This window comes from Gigantopelta aegis, chromosome 3, assembly GCF_016097555.1.
Source record: "Gigantopelta aegis isolate Gae_Host chromosome 3, Gae_host_genome, whole genome shotgun sequence".
In the NCBI taxonomy this organism is placed as follows: Eukaryota; Metazoa; Mollusca; class Gastropoda; order Neomphalida; family Peltospiridae; genus Gigantopelta; species Gigantopelta aegis.
In genome coordinates this window covers 804269-821973 of record NC_054701.1, presented here as the reverse complement: position 1 = coordinate 821973, position 17705 = coordinate 804269, and the positions used below count along the sequence as shown (strand labels likewise).

Below are 17705 nucleotides of genomic sequence, written 5' to 3'. Positions count from 1 at the left end.
TCTTCATTATCAAGTTCAACACTACCAATTTCCCTACCAGTATACACTTTTGAATCTAACTGAATTTTACGTTCTGCCATATTTCTTAAGAAATCTATCACCAACGATTTTATTTCAGCTTTCTTCAAACCAATGTCCAACTCTAATCCTATGTGTTCAGCAATTTCTTTTAACCGTGCTACAGTTAAATAATTTATCTCAGTTTCATCTAAACTAGATATAAAATTATCAACTACTTGTTCTACTGACCATATGCTATCCATGTGAACTTGATTATGTAATTGTCAAAACGTGTGCTCAAAATAAAACTCTAACTAGTCAACTATTATCCTCTATTCTAATAATCAAAATAGATCAATTTGTAATCTCCTAATACCATCCAATGATATATATTACAAGAAAGATCCCGGACGAGCCCCCATTTGTGACCTTCCCGATCCACAATAACCACTAACTGGATTAAAAACTTTAATAGACCGCAGAAGTCACGTGTACCAAGATTGATAAATCCGAATTATCCAATCATGGTACTAAACAATTGCCATGTGTACAAGTTATCACATGCAATTAAATACAATTATTAGATATAGACTGTGTGATATTTAATATCACATTATTCAATGCAATAAACTAATTGCCCGATTAATAAATTGACTAAATAGCTAAAACATTGAGCACACACTTTCTTGACAAAATTACATAACAAGTAGCAAGTGTTTAAATGTTTTTATATAAAAAATATATGTTTAAATAAATAAAGTTTTCCCACAGAATTCTGGCATTTAAGTTATTAATTAATAGTCACCAAACGAAAATCAGTCCATCACGAAAAGTTTCAATGCACGACTGCCAAGGGCTGCTAAACAAGATGACCGGTCGCCGCTCCTTCATGCCTTGTTGACGTGGTAACTTCTGACGGTGCTGGACAGGAGATACTCTAACTTCGAGTTCTGAAGATTGTGCGTTGATTCCCAGTTTATATAGGCATCTGAAGACGTGTGCAACAGAATGCACTCCACAAGAACATCGTGCAGAACTCATAACTTACGATGTAAAGTAATTCGCCGACCAATCAAATCATTCCAAAAACGAAAAGCCACCAGACAGGTGCTCCACGGATCACGGTCTGGCTATACGAACAGACAAAAACAAAATGTCAGCCACCTTGCCGAACACGTCTGCTCTCCAGGTAAGTCATTATTTTATTATTTCAGCACGCCGTCGTTGTTTAAACACATGATAGGACATAATGAGATATGTCCGCCACAGTTATATTTTATTCTCTCCAGCCAGCGAAACACATAGTCTTCCATATTTTTACTTGAATTTTCACCCGACGATAAAAACGTCCATATTACATAACCCAAAGCCAGATTTAACTTAAAACCAGATTATCATAACAGTATACATTTATTTGGTACACAGGAACGGTTTTCCTTGAATAAATATAAACTATGTAATTATGTACGTACTTGAAATGTTGGAAACCAGCCTGTATTGTGTTACTTCGTATAGGGCGAGCGCAATGCGTTTCATAAAACTTTTATACGACATTTATTTTTGTATTATCATATAAAATTATTGACACATTAATAGAACACTTTGTGTTTTTATTATAAATTCATTGGAATTCGTAACTTGTTATTTTTCTTTAAAACTACACAGATATAGAATAGATAGTCTCCGCTGTAGCCTACCAAGAAAATATGTGGCACATTCAACGGAAATTATTTCTGTTGCAACATAAAGTTTTTCATTTGAAATATATTTTAAAATATACTGCACCACCATCAAACATGAAGTACATTAAAATACTCCCCACGCCTAAATAATAAATAACAATAAAAGAAACAAAACAAAATATAAATAAAATATATAACAAAACAATATTTAGAAAGATATACCTACATTTCCTCCCACCCCCGCCCACAATCTGTGAAAGTATAACCTACATTCCCTCTCACCCCCGCCGACAATCTGTGAAAGTATAACCTACATTTCCTCCCACCCCGCCCACAATCTGTGAAAGTATAACCTACATTTCCTACCACCCCCGCCCACAATCTGTGAAAGTATAACCTACATTCCCTCTAACTCCCGCCCACAATCTGTGAAAGTATAACCTACATTTCCTCCCACCCCGTCCACAATCTGTGAAAGTATAACCTACATTCCCTCTAACCCCCGCCCACAATCTGTGAAAGTATAACCTACATTCCCTGTAACCCCCGCCCACAATCTGTGAAAGTATAACCTACATTCCCTCTAACCCCCGCCCACAGTCTGTGAAAGTATAACCTACATTTCCTCCCACCCCGCCCACAATCTGTGAAAGTATAACCTACATTCCCTCTAACCCCCGCCCACAATCTGTGAAAGTATAACCTACATTCCCTGTAACCCCCGCCCACAATCTGTGAAAGTATAACCTACATTCCCTGTAACCCCCGCCCACAGTCTGTGAAAGTATAACCTACATTTCCTCCCACCCCGCCCACAATCTGTGAAAGTATAACCTACATTCCCTCTAACCCCCGCCCACAATCTGTGAAAGTATAACCTACATTCCCTCTAACCCCCGCCCACAATCTGTGAAAGTATAACCTACATTCCCTCTCACCCCCGCCGACAATCTGTGAAAGTATAACCTACATTTCCTCCCACCCCGCCCACAATCTGTGAAAGTATAACCTACATTTCCTCCCACCCCGCCCACAATCTGTGAAAGTATAACGACACAACAATGAAAACAGTACACACAAACTCTTCATTACACTCCAAACAACAAAGTTCAATCTCTGTACAAGACCGCTACACAAAGCCGTCACGTGACTACACATATTTGCTAGTGCAGCTAGTTCAGTTCCGCCAGGGCATGTTGAAGAAACACTTTCCTGAAAAATACAACCATCCATGAATAACAAAGTGACATAATATTCATATACGTGGAAATACAACCATCCATGAATAACAAAGTGACATAATAGTCTTCTACGTGAAAATCGATTTTCACATCTACTCTCGTGCAAAGGGAAAGTATAAACACGTAATAGTGACACGTAAGGTAGGCGGATCTCTGTACATTAAAAAGGCAGTTCAAAAGAGTAGCTGTGAGCAAGCTGTGGAGAAGGTGATTTACATTCTGTTTTCACTTTCAGTACTAGTACTGGCAGTCCATATTATACACAGGCGTACGGGCTCCTAATTTTATAGGGGGTGGGGGCAGGTTATTTTTTGCCCAAATTAAAAGAAAATGCGCGAATCTGGATAACAATATTTATTCATATTAGCATTACTGCCAAATGGCGATATAGGATTGCTAAGGAATAACTGCGCATTTTCCCCATGGGTTACAACTAATATTGTGTAGAATGATTGAAATACAGGGTGAAAAAGTCTCGGGCCAGCTTATTTTACCCGAATTTGAAGATTGCTCTAGCACTGCTATTATACAGCACGCTGGTGGTTCCAGTAAAGCATACACACCTATTAGCCCCAGTGGAATGTCCCTGACACCAGTCGACACACACTGTATGAACGGATGTTGTCTACATCGTGGACACATTTTGGGATGATCTACATAGCACGCTGAAAGAGAAAATAAAGACATGTAATATAAACAGAGATGCAATTACTGGTACAATGTCGTGTTCTACCACTGTGTAATGTACAGCAAGTCTCATCAAGTCTGGCTGAAAGAGAAAATAAAGACATGTAATATAAACAGAGATGCAATTACTGGTACAATGTCGTGTTCTACCACTGTGTAATGTACAGCAAGTCTCATCAAGTCTGGCTGAAAGAGAAAATAAAGACATGTAATATAAACAGAGATGCAATTACTGGTACAATGTCGTGTTCTACCACTGTGTAATGTACAGCAAGTCTCATCAAGTCTGGCTGAAAGAGAAAATAAAGACATGTAATATAAACAGAGATGCAATTACTGGTACAATGTCGTGTTCTACCACTGTGTAATGTACAGCAAGTCTCATCAAGTCTGGCTGAAAGAGAAAATAAAGACATGTAATATAAACAGAGATGCAATTACTGGTACAATGTCGTGTTCTACCACTGTGTAATGTACAGCAAGTCTCATCAAGTCTGGCTGAAAGAGAAAATAAAGACATGTAATATAAACAGAGATGCAATTACTGGTACAATGTCGTGTTCTACCACTGTGTAATGTACAGCAAGTCTCATCAAGTCTGGCTCACCGAAAGCGTTATAGTCTTACTTATAGGCCGTCCCGTTCTCCAACAAAACGGTTTTGTAAATAATTTCATAATGGTTTTATGCAAGACGAAAAGTAAAAGTGTTTTGGAAATAACCAAATAATACTATTTTTGGGTCCAATTTAGAAAACAATCTGTTTAGACATAAATAATTTGTAGTAAATTCCATAGTGTGAAAAAAGCGATTCCTGTGGGACTAAGATGATTTGAACCTACGTCGCCAGTCCAATGTGAAGTGTCTTTATCTTTATTTGAACACAAAGGAACATTTCTCTGAGGACCCCTCAGCACATGTTAAATTGCGGCTGTTTGGTGTCTAACAGGTTTAGTTTGACACTCGGTCTACATAGTGAGAGAGGTTATCCGTGGTCGTCATAGGCAACGTCTGTCGAACAGCAACACGGGACCTCTGTACGCAGTTGCCATAACCAGGACCACATATGATATACCGTCATCTTACATACATACTAATTGTTGGGCCCTGGTTGGGTCGTGATCATATTGCCCGGGCAAATTACGTTCAGATGCCGGCCCGTCAAGTGGCGGGTGGTCATCTTTGTATCAGACGGAACTAGTATGGAGGCCGTAGCCCGGCGAGGTGAGCGCCGTATGCGCGAAGGCTGTGACGGGGGGTGGTGATGGTGGTGGTGGTGGCGGTGGTGGGGTCATAGCGTTGTCGGTCCATCCGTCCGTCCGTCCATCTGTTAACGTTTTCTTGTCCGGACCATATCTTGCATATAGATGCATACAGGACCATCAAACCTCACATGTAGGACCAACTTTGGATGATGGTGTGTCGCGTACTATTACTAGGTCATTGTGACCTACTTTTCACGGTCTACTGCACATAACAGTAAATCCTTGTCCGGACCGTATCTTACATACAGATCCATACAGGACCACCAATCCTCACATGTAGGAACAACTTGGGATGGCGGTGTGTCGCGTTCTATTACTAGGTCACTGTGACCTACTTTTCACGGTCTACTGCAGATAGCAGTAAATCCATGTCCGGGTCATATCTTGCATACAGATGCATACAGGACCATCAAACCTCACATGTAGGAACAACCGTAAATAAATAAATCTTAAATATTACAAATATGTGATGATTAATTATGGAACAACATCTTTCTGAAATCGAAAACATCGTTTTGGGGAACTTTTCCTTGAAAACAATGTGGGTAGATTGTTAAAATCCCGAAAATTGTCTCATTTTATAGCTGATGGTATGTAGTTTATGTGTACCAAATTACATTATCCATATAGAAGTCTTTTTAGGAAATTTATTTTTTAATTATGCATGATTTTATCACTGACGTGGATTTGACATAGAAACAAAAAATATTTGAATAAATGTGTGTAATACTGAATGTAAAACAGTGTTTTTGGTGTCCCCCCCAACCCCCCCCCCAAAAAAAAAAAAACCCCACACAAAAACAATGGCTGCTCGTAACATAAAATGGCATTTAAAGATTCTTCAGTTGTCTTTAAGTATCCAGTGTAACTACTAAAAACTACTAATTTCATGTTTTCATGTGCATTATGTTCTGCGATAATGGGACCTGGATATAGGACGGATATGATGACGGTTAGCAAGATGACTATTTCTCAAATACAGAACCACTATGGATGTTTGGAATATTTGGTACAGATTTCAAGTGAATCTGAGACTGAAGTGTGTGGGCGCCCCTGAATATTTGAGATAGATTTACCCTATTAATGTTATTTCGACATACTAGATGTCATAACAGAATAGTGTTATTCTTAATAGTATATTTGAGATAGATTTACCCTATTAATGTTATTTCGACATACTAGATGTCATAACAGAATAGTGCTATTCTTAATAGTATATTTGAGATAGATATACCCTATTAATGTTATTTCGAAATACTAGGTGTCATAACAGAATATTGCTATACTTAATAGTATATTTGAGATAGATATACCCTATTAATGTTATTTCGACATACTAGATGTCATTACATAATATTGTTATTCTTAATACACAAGTAGAATAGATACGTATTTTCAAATACACTGTCACTGATATTACGTTCAGATATGTTACATAACTAGAATAAATCCACATTTTAAAATACACTGTGGCTGATATTACATAATGACAACAAAGTTTAATCGAATTTCCAAGTGCCATTTTATCTCGATAAAGAAAACCCTTTTTATTGCTGTGCTTCGAGGTTTTACTTATTTCTGCACTCCTAAACTCCTAATATCTGCGAATTAGAATGACCCTGATAATGAGTTTATTGCCAAACTGCTCAATATCTAACACGTTCCCCTCGATAGGATTGTAATAAGTGATTTTACTAACTGTCACCAAATTATAACTGCTCAATATTTAACACGCCCCCTTCGATAGGTCTGTGATGACCGATTTTACTAACTGTTGCCAAAATTGCTCAATATCTCACACGTTTCCCTCGATAGGTTTGTAATAACTGATTTTACCAATTGTCGCCCAAATTGCTCAATATCTAACACGTCTCCCTCGATAGGTGTGTAATGACTGATTTTATTAACTGCCGCCCAAACTGCTCAATATCTAACACGTCCCCCTCGATAGGTGTGTAATGACTGATTTTATTAACTGCCGCCCAAACTGTTCAATATCAACAGGTGTTTAATAACTGCCGCCCAAACTGTTCAATATCTAACAGGTCCCCTTCGATATGTGTGTAATAATTTAACTAATTTACTAACTGCCACCCAACTCAACAGGTGTTTAATAACTGATTTACTAACTGCCACCCAACTCGATAGGTGTGTAATAACTGATTTACTAACTGCCGCCCAACACGACAGGTGTGTAATAACTGATTTACTAGCTACCGCCCAGCTCGATAGGTGTGTAATAACAGATTTACCAACTGCCACCCAACTCGACAGGTGTGTAATAACTGATTTACTAGCTACCGCCCAGCTCGATAGGTGTGTAATAACTGATTTACCAACTGCCACCCAACTCGACAGGTGTGTAATAACTGATTTACTAGCTACCGCCCAGCTCGATAGGTGTGTAATAACAGATTTACCAACTGCCACCCAACTCGACAGGTGTGTAATAACTGATTTACTAGCTACCGCCCAACTCGATAGGTGTGTAATAACTGATTTACTAACTGCCGCCCAACTCGACAGGTGTGTAATAACTGATTTACTAACTGCCATCTAACTCGATAGGTGTGTAATAACTGATTTACTAACTGCCGCCCAACTCGATAGGTATGTAATATCTGATTTACGAACTTCCGCCAATGTTTGCCAACGGTTGACACGTTCCGCTTGACTGACTCGATCGTCGCCGTCTGCCGATCGGACGGACGCGTGGACGACAGCACTCCTGCGGTCTGCAGTCAAGATCACTCTCACAGCTATTTCCGGTTTGCTTGCGCGTGCAGATCCCTGTAAAATTTACATATGGTATATAATATCTAGGACATCTAGGTAACGTACATTATTTAGGTATAACATTTTCAAAAACAGAACATACAACAGTTTTATGCAAGAGTTTTATGTCTACGACAATACGTCACATTCTGCTCCTAGTTGTATTTTCCACATGAACACATTTTCGTTCACGTTAATGTCGAAGAAAATAACAACATAAACGGATTTTATTTAATATGTAAATGTGATCTGCATATATGCATACGTAGCTAGGGTGATTCCTAACTAGCACAATGCAATGAACTATCAAACTGTAACTGTGAGATAGTGAACAAAATGAAGTTGAGAAAATATACACTCGCACCATCGCATTATTTCAAACTATAATGTTTTTCGCTTGTCATTAGGTTGAATTGTATCAGTGATTTCCATTTACTCGCATTATACGAAGCGGGTTATGAAACGAAACTGAACTATGAATATCTGCCGTGTAATTTACGTTCCTAAGTCATATCAAACATCATACAAGACTGAGTATGTACCATGACACGAATATTACACATTTGTACATCTACACTATCACCTTTACAAAACACCAAACACCTGTATCGCCAATGACAATATGCCAACACCGGGAATATCTGGTTTACATTTCAAATGATACCGGTATCGCCGATGGGAATATCAGGTTTACATGTCAAATGTCACCTGTATCGCCGATGGGAATATCAGGTTTACATGTTAAATGTCACCTGTATCGCCGATGGGAATATCAGGTTTACATGTTAAATGTCACCGGTATCATCGATGGGAATATCAGGTTTACATCTTAAACGTTACCAGTATCGCCGATGGGAATATCAGGTTTACATGTTAAATGTCACCTGTATCGCCGATGGGAATATCAGGTTTACATGTTAAATGTCACCTGTATTGCCGATGGGAATATCAGGTTTACATGTTAAATGCTACCGGTATCGCCGATGGGAATATCAGGTTTACATGTTAAACGTTACCAGTATCGCCGATGGGAATATCTCGGCCTCCATCAGGTTTACACGTCAGGTGGTCAGCGCACGGACAGACGTATTCTTGACCATTGGGCGGGGAAGCGTACTCGTTGACAAGACATTCTGAAATCAAATATATGATGTTTTAATAGTGGAAGAACTGACTCTTTTAATTACTAAATATAACTTCAAAAATGAAGATTAAAGATATTATATAGACGTATATGTATATTTAATTTCATATAAAACAATTCTGATGCCAAAGCTAACACCACACTTGTACGCATGGTTCAGCTCGTTTATCTTTTCAAACGCGGCTAACACCACACTTGTACGCACGGTTCAGTTCGTTTATCTTTTCAAACGCGCCTAACACCACACTTGTACGCATGGTTCAGCTCGTTTATCTTTTCAAACGCGGCTAACACCACACTTGTACGCATGGTTCAGCTCGTTTATCTTTTCAAATGCGGCTAACACCACACTTGTACGCATGGTTCTGCTCGTTTATCTTTTCAAACGCGGCTAACACCACACTTGTACGCATGGTTCAGCTCGTTTATCTTTTCAAACGCGGCTAACACCACACTTGTACGCATGGTTCAGCTCGTTTATCTTTTCAAATGCGCCTAACATCACACTTGTACGCATGGTTCAGCTCGTTTATCTTTTCAAACGCGCCTAACATCACACTTGTACGCATGGTTCAGCTCGTTTATCTTTTCAAACGCGGCTAACACCACACTTGTACGCACGGTTCAGCTCGTTTATCTTTTCAAACGCGGCTAACACCACACTTGTACGCACGGTTCAGCTCGTTTATCTTTTCAAACGCGGCTAACATCACACTTGTACGCACGGTTCAGCTCGTTTATCTTTTCAAACGCGGCTAACATCACACTTGTACGCACGGTTCAGCTCGTTTATCTTTTCAAACGCGGCTAACACCACACTTGTACGCATGGTTCAGCTCGTTTATCTTTTCAAACGCGGCTAACACCACACTTGTACGCATGGTTCAGCTCGTTTATCTTTTCAAACGCGCCTAACACCACACTTGTACGCATGGTTCAGCTCGTTTATCTTTTCAAACGCGCCTAACATCACACTTGTACGCATGGTTCAGCTCGTTTATCTTTTCAAACGCGGCTAACACCACACTTGTACGCACGGTTCAGCTCGTTTATCTTTTCAAACGCGGCTAACACCACACTTGTACGCACGGTTCAGCTCGTTTATCTTTTCAAACGCGGCTAACATCACACTTGTACGCACGGTTCAGCTCGTTTATCTTTTCAAACGCGGCTAACACCACACTTGTACGCACGGTTCAGCTCGTTTATCTTTTCAAACGCGGCTAACACCACACTTGTACGCACGGTTCAGCTCGTTTATCTTTTCAAACGCGCCTAACATCACACTTGTACGCACGGTTCAGCTCGTTTATCTTTTCAAACGCGCCTAACATCACACTTGTACGCATGGTTCAGCTCGTTTATCTTTTCAAACGCGGCTAACACCACACTTGTACGCATGGTTCAGCTCGTTTATCTTTTCAAACGCGGCTAACATCACACTTGTACGCATGGTTCAGCTCGTTTATCTTTTCAAACGCGGCTAACATCACACTTGTACGCATGGTTCAGCTCGTTTATCTTTTCAAACGCGGCTAACACCACACTTGTACGCATGGTTCAGTTCGTTTATCTTTTCAAACGCCGCTAACACCACACTTGTACGCATGGTTCAGCTCGTTTATCTTTTCAAACGCGGCTAACATCACACTTGTACGCATGGTTCAGCTCGTTTATCTTTTCAAACGCGGCTAACACCACACTTGTACGCATGGTTCAGTTCGTTTATCTTTTCAAACGCGGCTAACACCACACTTGTACGCATGGTTCAGTTCGTTTATCTTTTCAAACGCGGCTAACACCACACTTGTACGCATGGTTCAGCTCGTTTATCTTTTCAAACGCGGCTAACATCACACTTGTACGCATGGTTCAGCTCGTTTATCTTTTCAAACGCGGCTAACACCACACTTGTACGCATGGTTCAGCTCGTTTATCTTTTCAAACGCGGCTAACATCACACTTGTACGCACGGTTCAACTCGTTTATCTTTTCAAACGCGGCTAACACCACACTTGTACGCATGGTTCAGTTCGGCTTTTTTATGAAAAGTGTCGATTACTTTTAGTTAAATAACCCCTTTCGTGCTTTTAAGTATTTAAACTCAGGTGTACAACTGAATATGTTTTAATCACAGGTTAAACGTGATAACGTGTTCCACGTGTAATCAGTAATGTGTTTTAATCATAGGTTAAACTTCATAACTTGTACCACATGTAATCAGTAATATGTTTTAATCATAACTTGTACCACGTGTAATCAATAATATGTTTTAAACACAGGTTAAACGTGATAACTTGTACCACGTGTAATAGAGGTTTTAATCACAGGTTAAACTGGATAACTTTGCCTCATATAATCAATACAATAACATGGTTTGTTTTTTTCCATAGGTTTTAGGGTTTCTGGTCCTGGATTGCACGACCAGCTAATTTCTCAGTGAGATTTTACCATGCATTAGTAAAACATATAATATTATTAGTAGTAAAGACAATAACAAAATCAGTAGCACTTCATGTAATAAGTTTTAGTATTTGTCACTCGCTAAAGCTCGTAACAAATGAAAGGTTTTTCTCTCGGACAGTAAATTTGTTAATAACTGGTAATTCGTTTATTAGTCGCTATTTGGTTTGATGTATAATTCAGTTTAATTTCATTGCATTATGAAGTGTTTCTTACTTGCACCGCGGCGGCCGCGCCTAGTGCACGTGCCGGAGTTCCAGAGACCGGACGCGCGGCGGCGTCTGCCTTTGGGTCTGCTGAACGCTACGCAACACTCGTCCGACGCGCAGTCAGAAGTAGTCCTGCACCGCCGCCGTCCGCTCGAACCCAACTTCCGGCTTGGGTGTACCGCAGTAAACATCTGAAACGTTGAAGTTTTTATTGTTTAAAGACACCACTAGAGCTGATTAATTAATTAATCATCAGCTATTGTCAAACATTTAATATTTTATTTCAGGGGAAACCCGCTACATTTTATTAGAAACATTGAATTTTTAGGGCCTATATGCATATTCTCACAGACATAGCAGCACGTAGCACGTCCTTTGAGATACCAGTCGTGGAGCGTCTAAAATAGCTGGATTGATTTCACTGGTGCCACTGGTGTATTCTTAAATAGTCTTTCATAACTGTGTAAACTACATACACTCTATCTGTCATATTGACTAAACAGAGACGTATATCTGTGTGTGAAACCACTAAACTCTATCTGTCATATTGACTAAACAGAGACGTATATCTGTGTGTGAAACCACTAAACTCGTTCCGTCATATATATTTACTAAACAGAGACGTATATCTGTGTGTGAAACCACTAAACTCGTTCCGTCATATGTATTGACTAAACAGAGACGTATATCTGTGTGTGAAACCACTAAACTCGTTCCGTCATATGTATTGACTAAACAGAGACGTATATCTCTGTGTGAAACCACTAAACTCGTTCCGTCATATGTATTGACTAGACAGAGACGTATATCTGTGTGTGAAACCACTAAACTCGTTCTGTCATATTGACTAGAACAGAGACGTATATCTGTGTGTGAAACCACTAAACTCATTCCGTCATATGTATTGACTAGACAGAGACGTATATCTGTGTGTGAAACCACTAAACTCGTTCCGTCATATGTATTGACTAGACAGAGACGTATATCTGTGTGTGAAACCACTAAACTCGTTCTGTCATATTAACTAAACAGAGAAGTATATCTGTGTGTGAAACCACTAAACTCGTTCCGTCATATTGACTAAAGAGAGACGTATATCTGTGTGTGAAACCACTAAACTCGTTCCGTCATATTGACTAAACAGAGACGTATATCTGTGTGTGAAACCACTAAACTCATTCTGTCATATTGACTAGACAGAGACGTATATCTGAGTGTGACACCACTAAACTCGTTCCGTCATATGTATTGACTAGACAGAGACGTATATCTGTGTGTGAAACCACTAAACTCTATCTGTCATATTGACTAAAGAGAGACGTATATCTGTGTGTGAAACCACTAAACTCGTTCCGTCATATGTATTGACTAAACAGAGACGTATATCTGTGTGTGAAACCACTAAACTCGTTCTGTCATATTGACTAAACAGAGACGTATATCTGTGTGTGAAACCACTAAACTCGTTCCGTCATAAGTATTGACTAGATAGAGACGTATATCTATGTGTGAAACCACTAAACTCGTTCTGTCATTGACTAGAACAGAGACGTATATCTGTGTGTGAAACCACTAAACTAGTTCCGTCATATGTATTGACTAGACAGAGACGTATATCTGTGTGTGAAACAACTAAACTCGTTCCGTCATATTGACTAAACAGAGACGTATATCTGTGTGTGAAACCACTAAACTCGTTCTGTCATATTGACTAGAAAGAGACGTATATCTGTGTGTGACACCACTAAACTCGTTCCGTCATATGTATTGACTAGACAGAGACGTATATCTGTATGTGAAACGACTAAACTCATTCTGTCATATTGACTAGACAGAGACGTATATCTGTGTGTGAAACCACTAAACTCGTTCCGTCATATTGACTAAACAGAGACGTATATCTGTGTGTGAAACCATTAAACTCATTCTGTCATATTGACTAGACAGAGACGTATATCTGTGTGTGACACCACTAAACTCGTTCCGTCATATGTATTGACTAGACAGAGACGTAGATCTGTGTGTGAAACCACTAAACTCTATCTGTCATATTCACTAAACAGAGACGTATAACTGTGTGTGAAACCACTAAACTCGTTCTGTCATATTGACTAAACAGAGACGTATATCTGTGTGTGAAACCAGTAAACTCGATCTGTCATATTGACTAAAGAGAGACGTATATCTGTGTGTGAAACCACTAAACTCGTTCCGTCATATTGACTAAACAGAGACGTATATCTGTGTGTGAAACCACTAAACTCATTCTGTCATATTGACTAGACAGAGACGTATATCTGTGTGTGAAACCACTGAACTCTATCTGTCATATTGACTAAACAGAGACGTATATCTGTGTGTGAAACCACTAAACTCGTTCTGTCATATTGACTAAACAGAGACGTATATATGTGTGTGAAACCACTAAACTCGTTCCGTCATAAGTATTGACTAGACAGAGACGTATATCTATGTGTGAAACCACTAAACTGGTTCCGTCATATGTATTGACTAGACAGAAACGTATATCTGTGTGTGAAACAACTAAACTCGTTCCGTCATATTGACTAAACAGATACGTATATCTGTGTGTGAAACCACTAAACTCGTTCTGTCATATTGACTAAACAGAGACGTATATCTGTGTGTGAACCCACTAAACTCGTTCTGTCATATTGACTAAACAGAGACGTATATCTGTGTGTGAAACCACTAAACTCGTTCCGTCATATTGACTAAAGAGAGACGTATATCTGTGTGTTAAACCACTAAACTCGTTCCGTCATATTGACTAAACAGAGACGTATATCTGTGTGTGAAACCACTAAACTCATTCTGTCATATTGACTAGACAGAGACGTATATCTGTGTGTGACACCACTAAACTCGTTCCGTCATATGTATTGACTAGACAGCGACGTATATCTGTGTGTGAAAGCACTAAACTCTATCTGTCATATTGACTAAACAGAGACGTATATCTGTGTGTGAAACCACTAAACTCGTTCCGACATATGTATTGACTAAACAGAGACATATATCTGTGTGTGAAACCACTAAACTCGTTCTGTCATATTGACTAAACAGAGACGTATATCTGTGTGTGAAACCACTAAACTCGTTCCGTCACAAGTATTGACTAGACAGAGACGTATATCTATGTGTGAAACCACTAAACTCGTTCTGTCATTGACTAGAACAGAGACGTATATCTGTGTGTGAAACCACTAAACTCGTTCCGTCATATGTATTGACTAGACAGAGACGTATATCTGTGTGTGAAACAACTAAACTCGTTCCGTCATATTGACTAAACAGATACGTATATCTGTGTGTGAAACCACTAAACTCGTTCTGTCATATTGACTAGACAGAGACGTATATCTGTGTGTGACACCACTAAACTCGTTCCGTCATATGTATTGACTAGACAGAGACGTACATCTGAGTGTGAAACCACTAAACTCGTTCCGTCATATGTATTGACTAAACAGATACGTATATCTGTGTGTGAAACCACTAAACTCGTTCCGTCATATGTATTGACTAGACAGAGACGTATATCTGAGTGTGAAACCACTAAACTCGTTCCGTCATATGTATTGACTAAACGGAGACATGCACATCGTTTAGGTAAAGCGAAACATCTGAAAACGCCAACATTTGATTTGTGTTACTAGGTGCCAAATACAGACACACAAACACCTAAAAAAGAGGTAATTTTGTTAATGCTAATTTAATAATTAACAACGGATTAAGCGTTCAGTAAGCCAACGTATTGATTGCCAACCGTTAAAGCCGACCATGCACCACGTCCAGTGAAACTAGAAAGCATCTTTATTTTACTTACATAAATCACAACTACGGCGACAGCTAGAGTAACAGCTAGAGTGGCCATCTTTGTTCGATATCCGGTACTGTTCCTCCTCTTCTTTCCAATAAACTACAACTGCATTTCTCAATTTCTTTCTGCTACGAATCCTTTTATAGTCTGCTTTTGTATCCGGTTGTTTTGCTAACCCCATTTGTTTATGATATCCGCGTTTTCGACCCAAACCGGTACTTGCTGACATTGTTTATTATCCAGGTGAACTTCGCGCATGCCAGCTCATTAATATGAATGAGTATACACTTTTAACAACAACTAAGACATTGATTGGTTGCTGACAACAGTGGTGTGATGGACGAGGAAGCAATAAAACATTTCGTTGTCACCAGTTAGCACGGTACAGACGGTGACATCTTCCTCGGGCTAAATACAGCTAATGTATTGTTTGTGAAACACGCTGTGAAGTAATGGGAGATCCAAATACACGTATTCGTAAACACGCTTACTGTCTGTCTGGAACATTTATTAGTGACACCGCAACACAGTTTAAACCACTAGAACACATTGATTGATTAATTATCGACGAATGTATGTCAAACAGTCTTATAGGAAACCCGCAACATTTATCCATTAACAGCAAGGGATCTTTCATATACACTTTCCCAAAGACAGAACATCACATACCACGGCCTTTGCTATATACCAGTCACGAGGCACTGGTTGGGACGGTAGAAACCAAATCATAGAATGAGTCCACTGAGAAGCTTCGATCTTGTGACCAAATCAACTCAGCCGATCGCTGACTGAGCTAGATTCCCAACTGAGACAGTTACGTGTGCTGTAATTGACGTGTAGTAGTGACGTTGACTGAGCTAGATTCCCAACTGAGACAGTTACGTGTGGTGTAATTGACGTGTAGTAGTGACGTTGACTGAGCTAGATTCCCAACTGAGACAGTTACGTGTGGTGTAATTGACGTGTAGTAGTGACGTTGACTGAGCTAGATTCCCAACTGAGACAGTTACGTGTGCTGCAATTGACGTGTAGTAGTGACGTTGACTGAGCTAGATTCCCAACTGAGACAGTTACGTGTGGTGTAATTGACGTGTAGTAGTGACGTTGACTGAGCTAGATTCCCAACTGAGACAGTTACGTATGTGGTGTAATTGACGTGTAGTAGTGACGTTGACTGAGCTAGATTCCCAACTGAGACAGTTACGTGTGGTGTAATTGACGTGTAGTAGTGACGTTGACTGAGCAAGGTGCGCGTTCTGTTTCTCAGAAATATGCTAACGACATATACATGTTATATCACTATGTCATGGGCGACGTCACCGAAACAACACTATGCAGTGATGTGTTAAGCAAGACAAGGACCCAGAGTGGCTTGTATGGAGATGACGACGCCGATGTCACCTTAAACAGCAATACGACAAACAAGACGGACTGTGGGTCACGAAATGGGTTCGACCTGGCAAGTATTGTCACTTCCATTATTGAAATCAAAGAATTGATAAATGAAAAATTCCTTGTACTTTCAAATCGCCTAGATAAAATAGAAAAGGGCAAAGATAAGGAAATTGAGTTTCTAAAATCTAAACTAACTGAAAAAGAAGAACGAAATAAGATGTTAACGGAGCAAATGAACATTCACTTTGTTAATGAACAAAAGCTGACATCTGAAAATAAACTATTGAAAAGCAACACAAAAGAAATGGAAATAAAACTTTCTTCAAGTCATTCGGAACAGAGGCAGATGTCCGATCAATTCCGAAAACTCGATGTAATAGTAGGAAAGGTAGACACTATATTGCAGAGGACCAAGGCATCTTATGCCTCTCTTCTTTCTGCCGATATTTCTTGTAACTCAATGTCGCCTAAGACACCGGAACGACGCACACAGCATGCTGAAAACACTACACCTTTGTCTGGAGTCATGAGTAATGTGCAGATTGAGAAAAATTCTTCAACGATGTCGCATACAGTTCAGACTTCTCAACAACAGAACGGCAACGTGTCGCCGTCACCCGTAGATAAGGAGCCACACGAGACGCCACAAACAACAGACAGTTTTGATCTCAACAAACGCAATATTGATGACATTCATATTGAATTCGGCAGTGTTCATTCCTCCACAGCTGCTACTGTAGGAGAAAAGATTCCCACTTTAGGGCCTAACATGGATTTATTCAGTGGTGTTAGAAAGAAGAAAACAATCAGATTTGTGTTATCCAGAATTAAAGCAGACAAACCCTTTGTAAGTGATGCAATCATAAAATATGCCACACAAAAACACGTTGTGGTAACCTATGTAAGATTAATGAAAACATGGACTAATAGGGCTGGTAAAAATACTAGTTACACCATTCAAATAAACATTGATGCAATATGTGCACCTAAGATAGATGATT

General features: G+C 39.5%; 1 protein-coding gene across 1 annotated transcript; it reads right to left on the bottom strand.

The window, feature by feature from the left end:
* Positions 1-1595: 1595 nt before the first annotated feature.
* Positions 1596-15472, bottom strand: LOC121367340. Its single transcript, XM_041491445.1, has 6 exons — positions 15316-15472; positions 11473-11656; positions 8666-8782; positions 7509-7664; positions 3487-3588; positions 1596-2894 (listed from the first exon to the last, which is right to left on the bottom strand). The coding sequence occupies exons 1-6, from the start codon at positions 15361-15363 to the stop codon at positions 2860-2862; spliced, it is 642 nt and encodes a 213-aa protein (XP_041347379.1). The 5' UTR covers positions 15364-15472; the 3' UTR covers positions 1596-2859.
* Positions 15473-17705: the final 2233 nt, after the last annotated feature.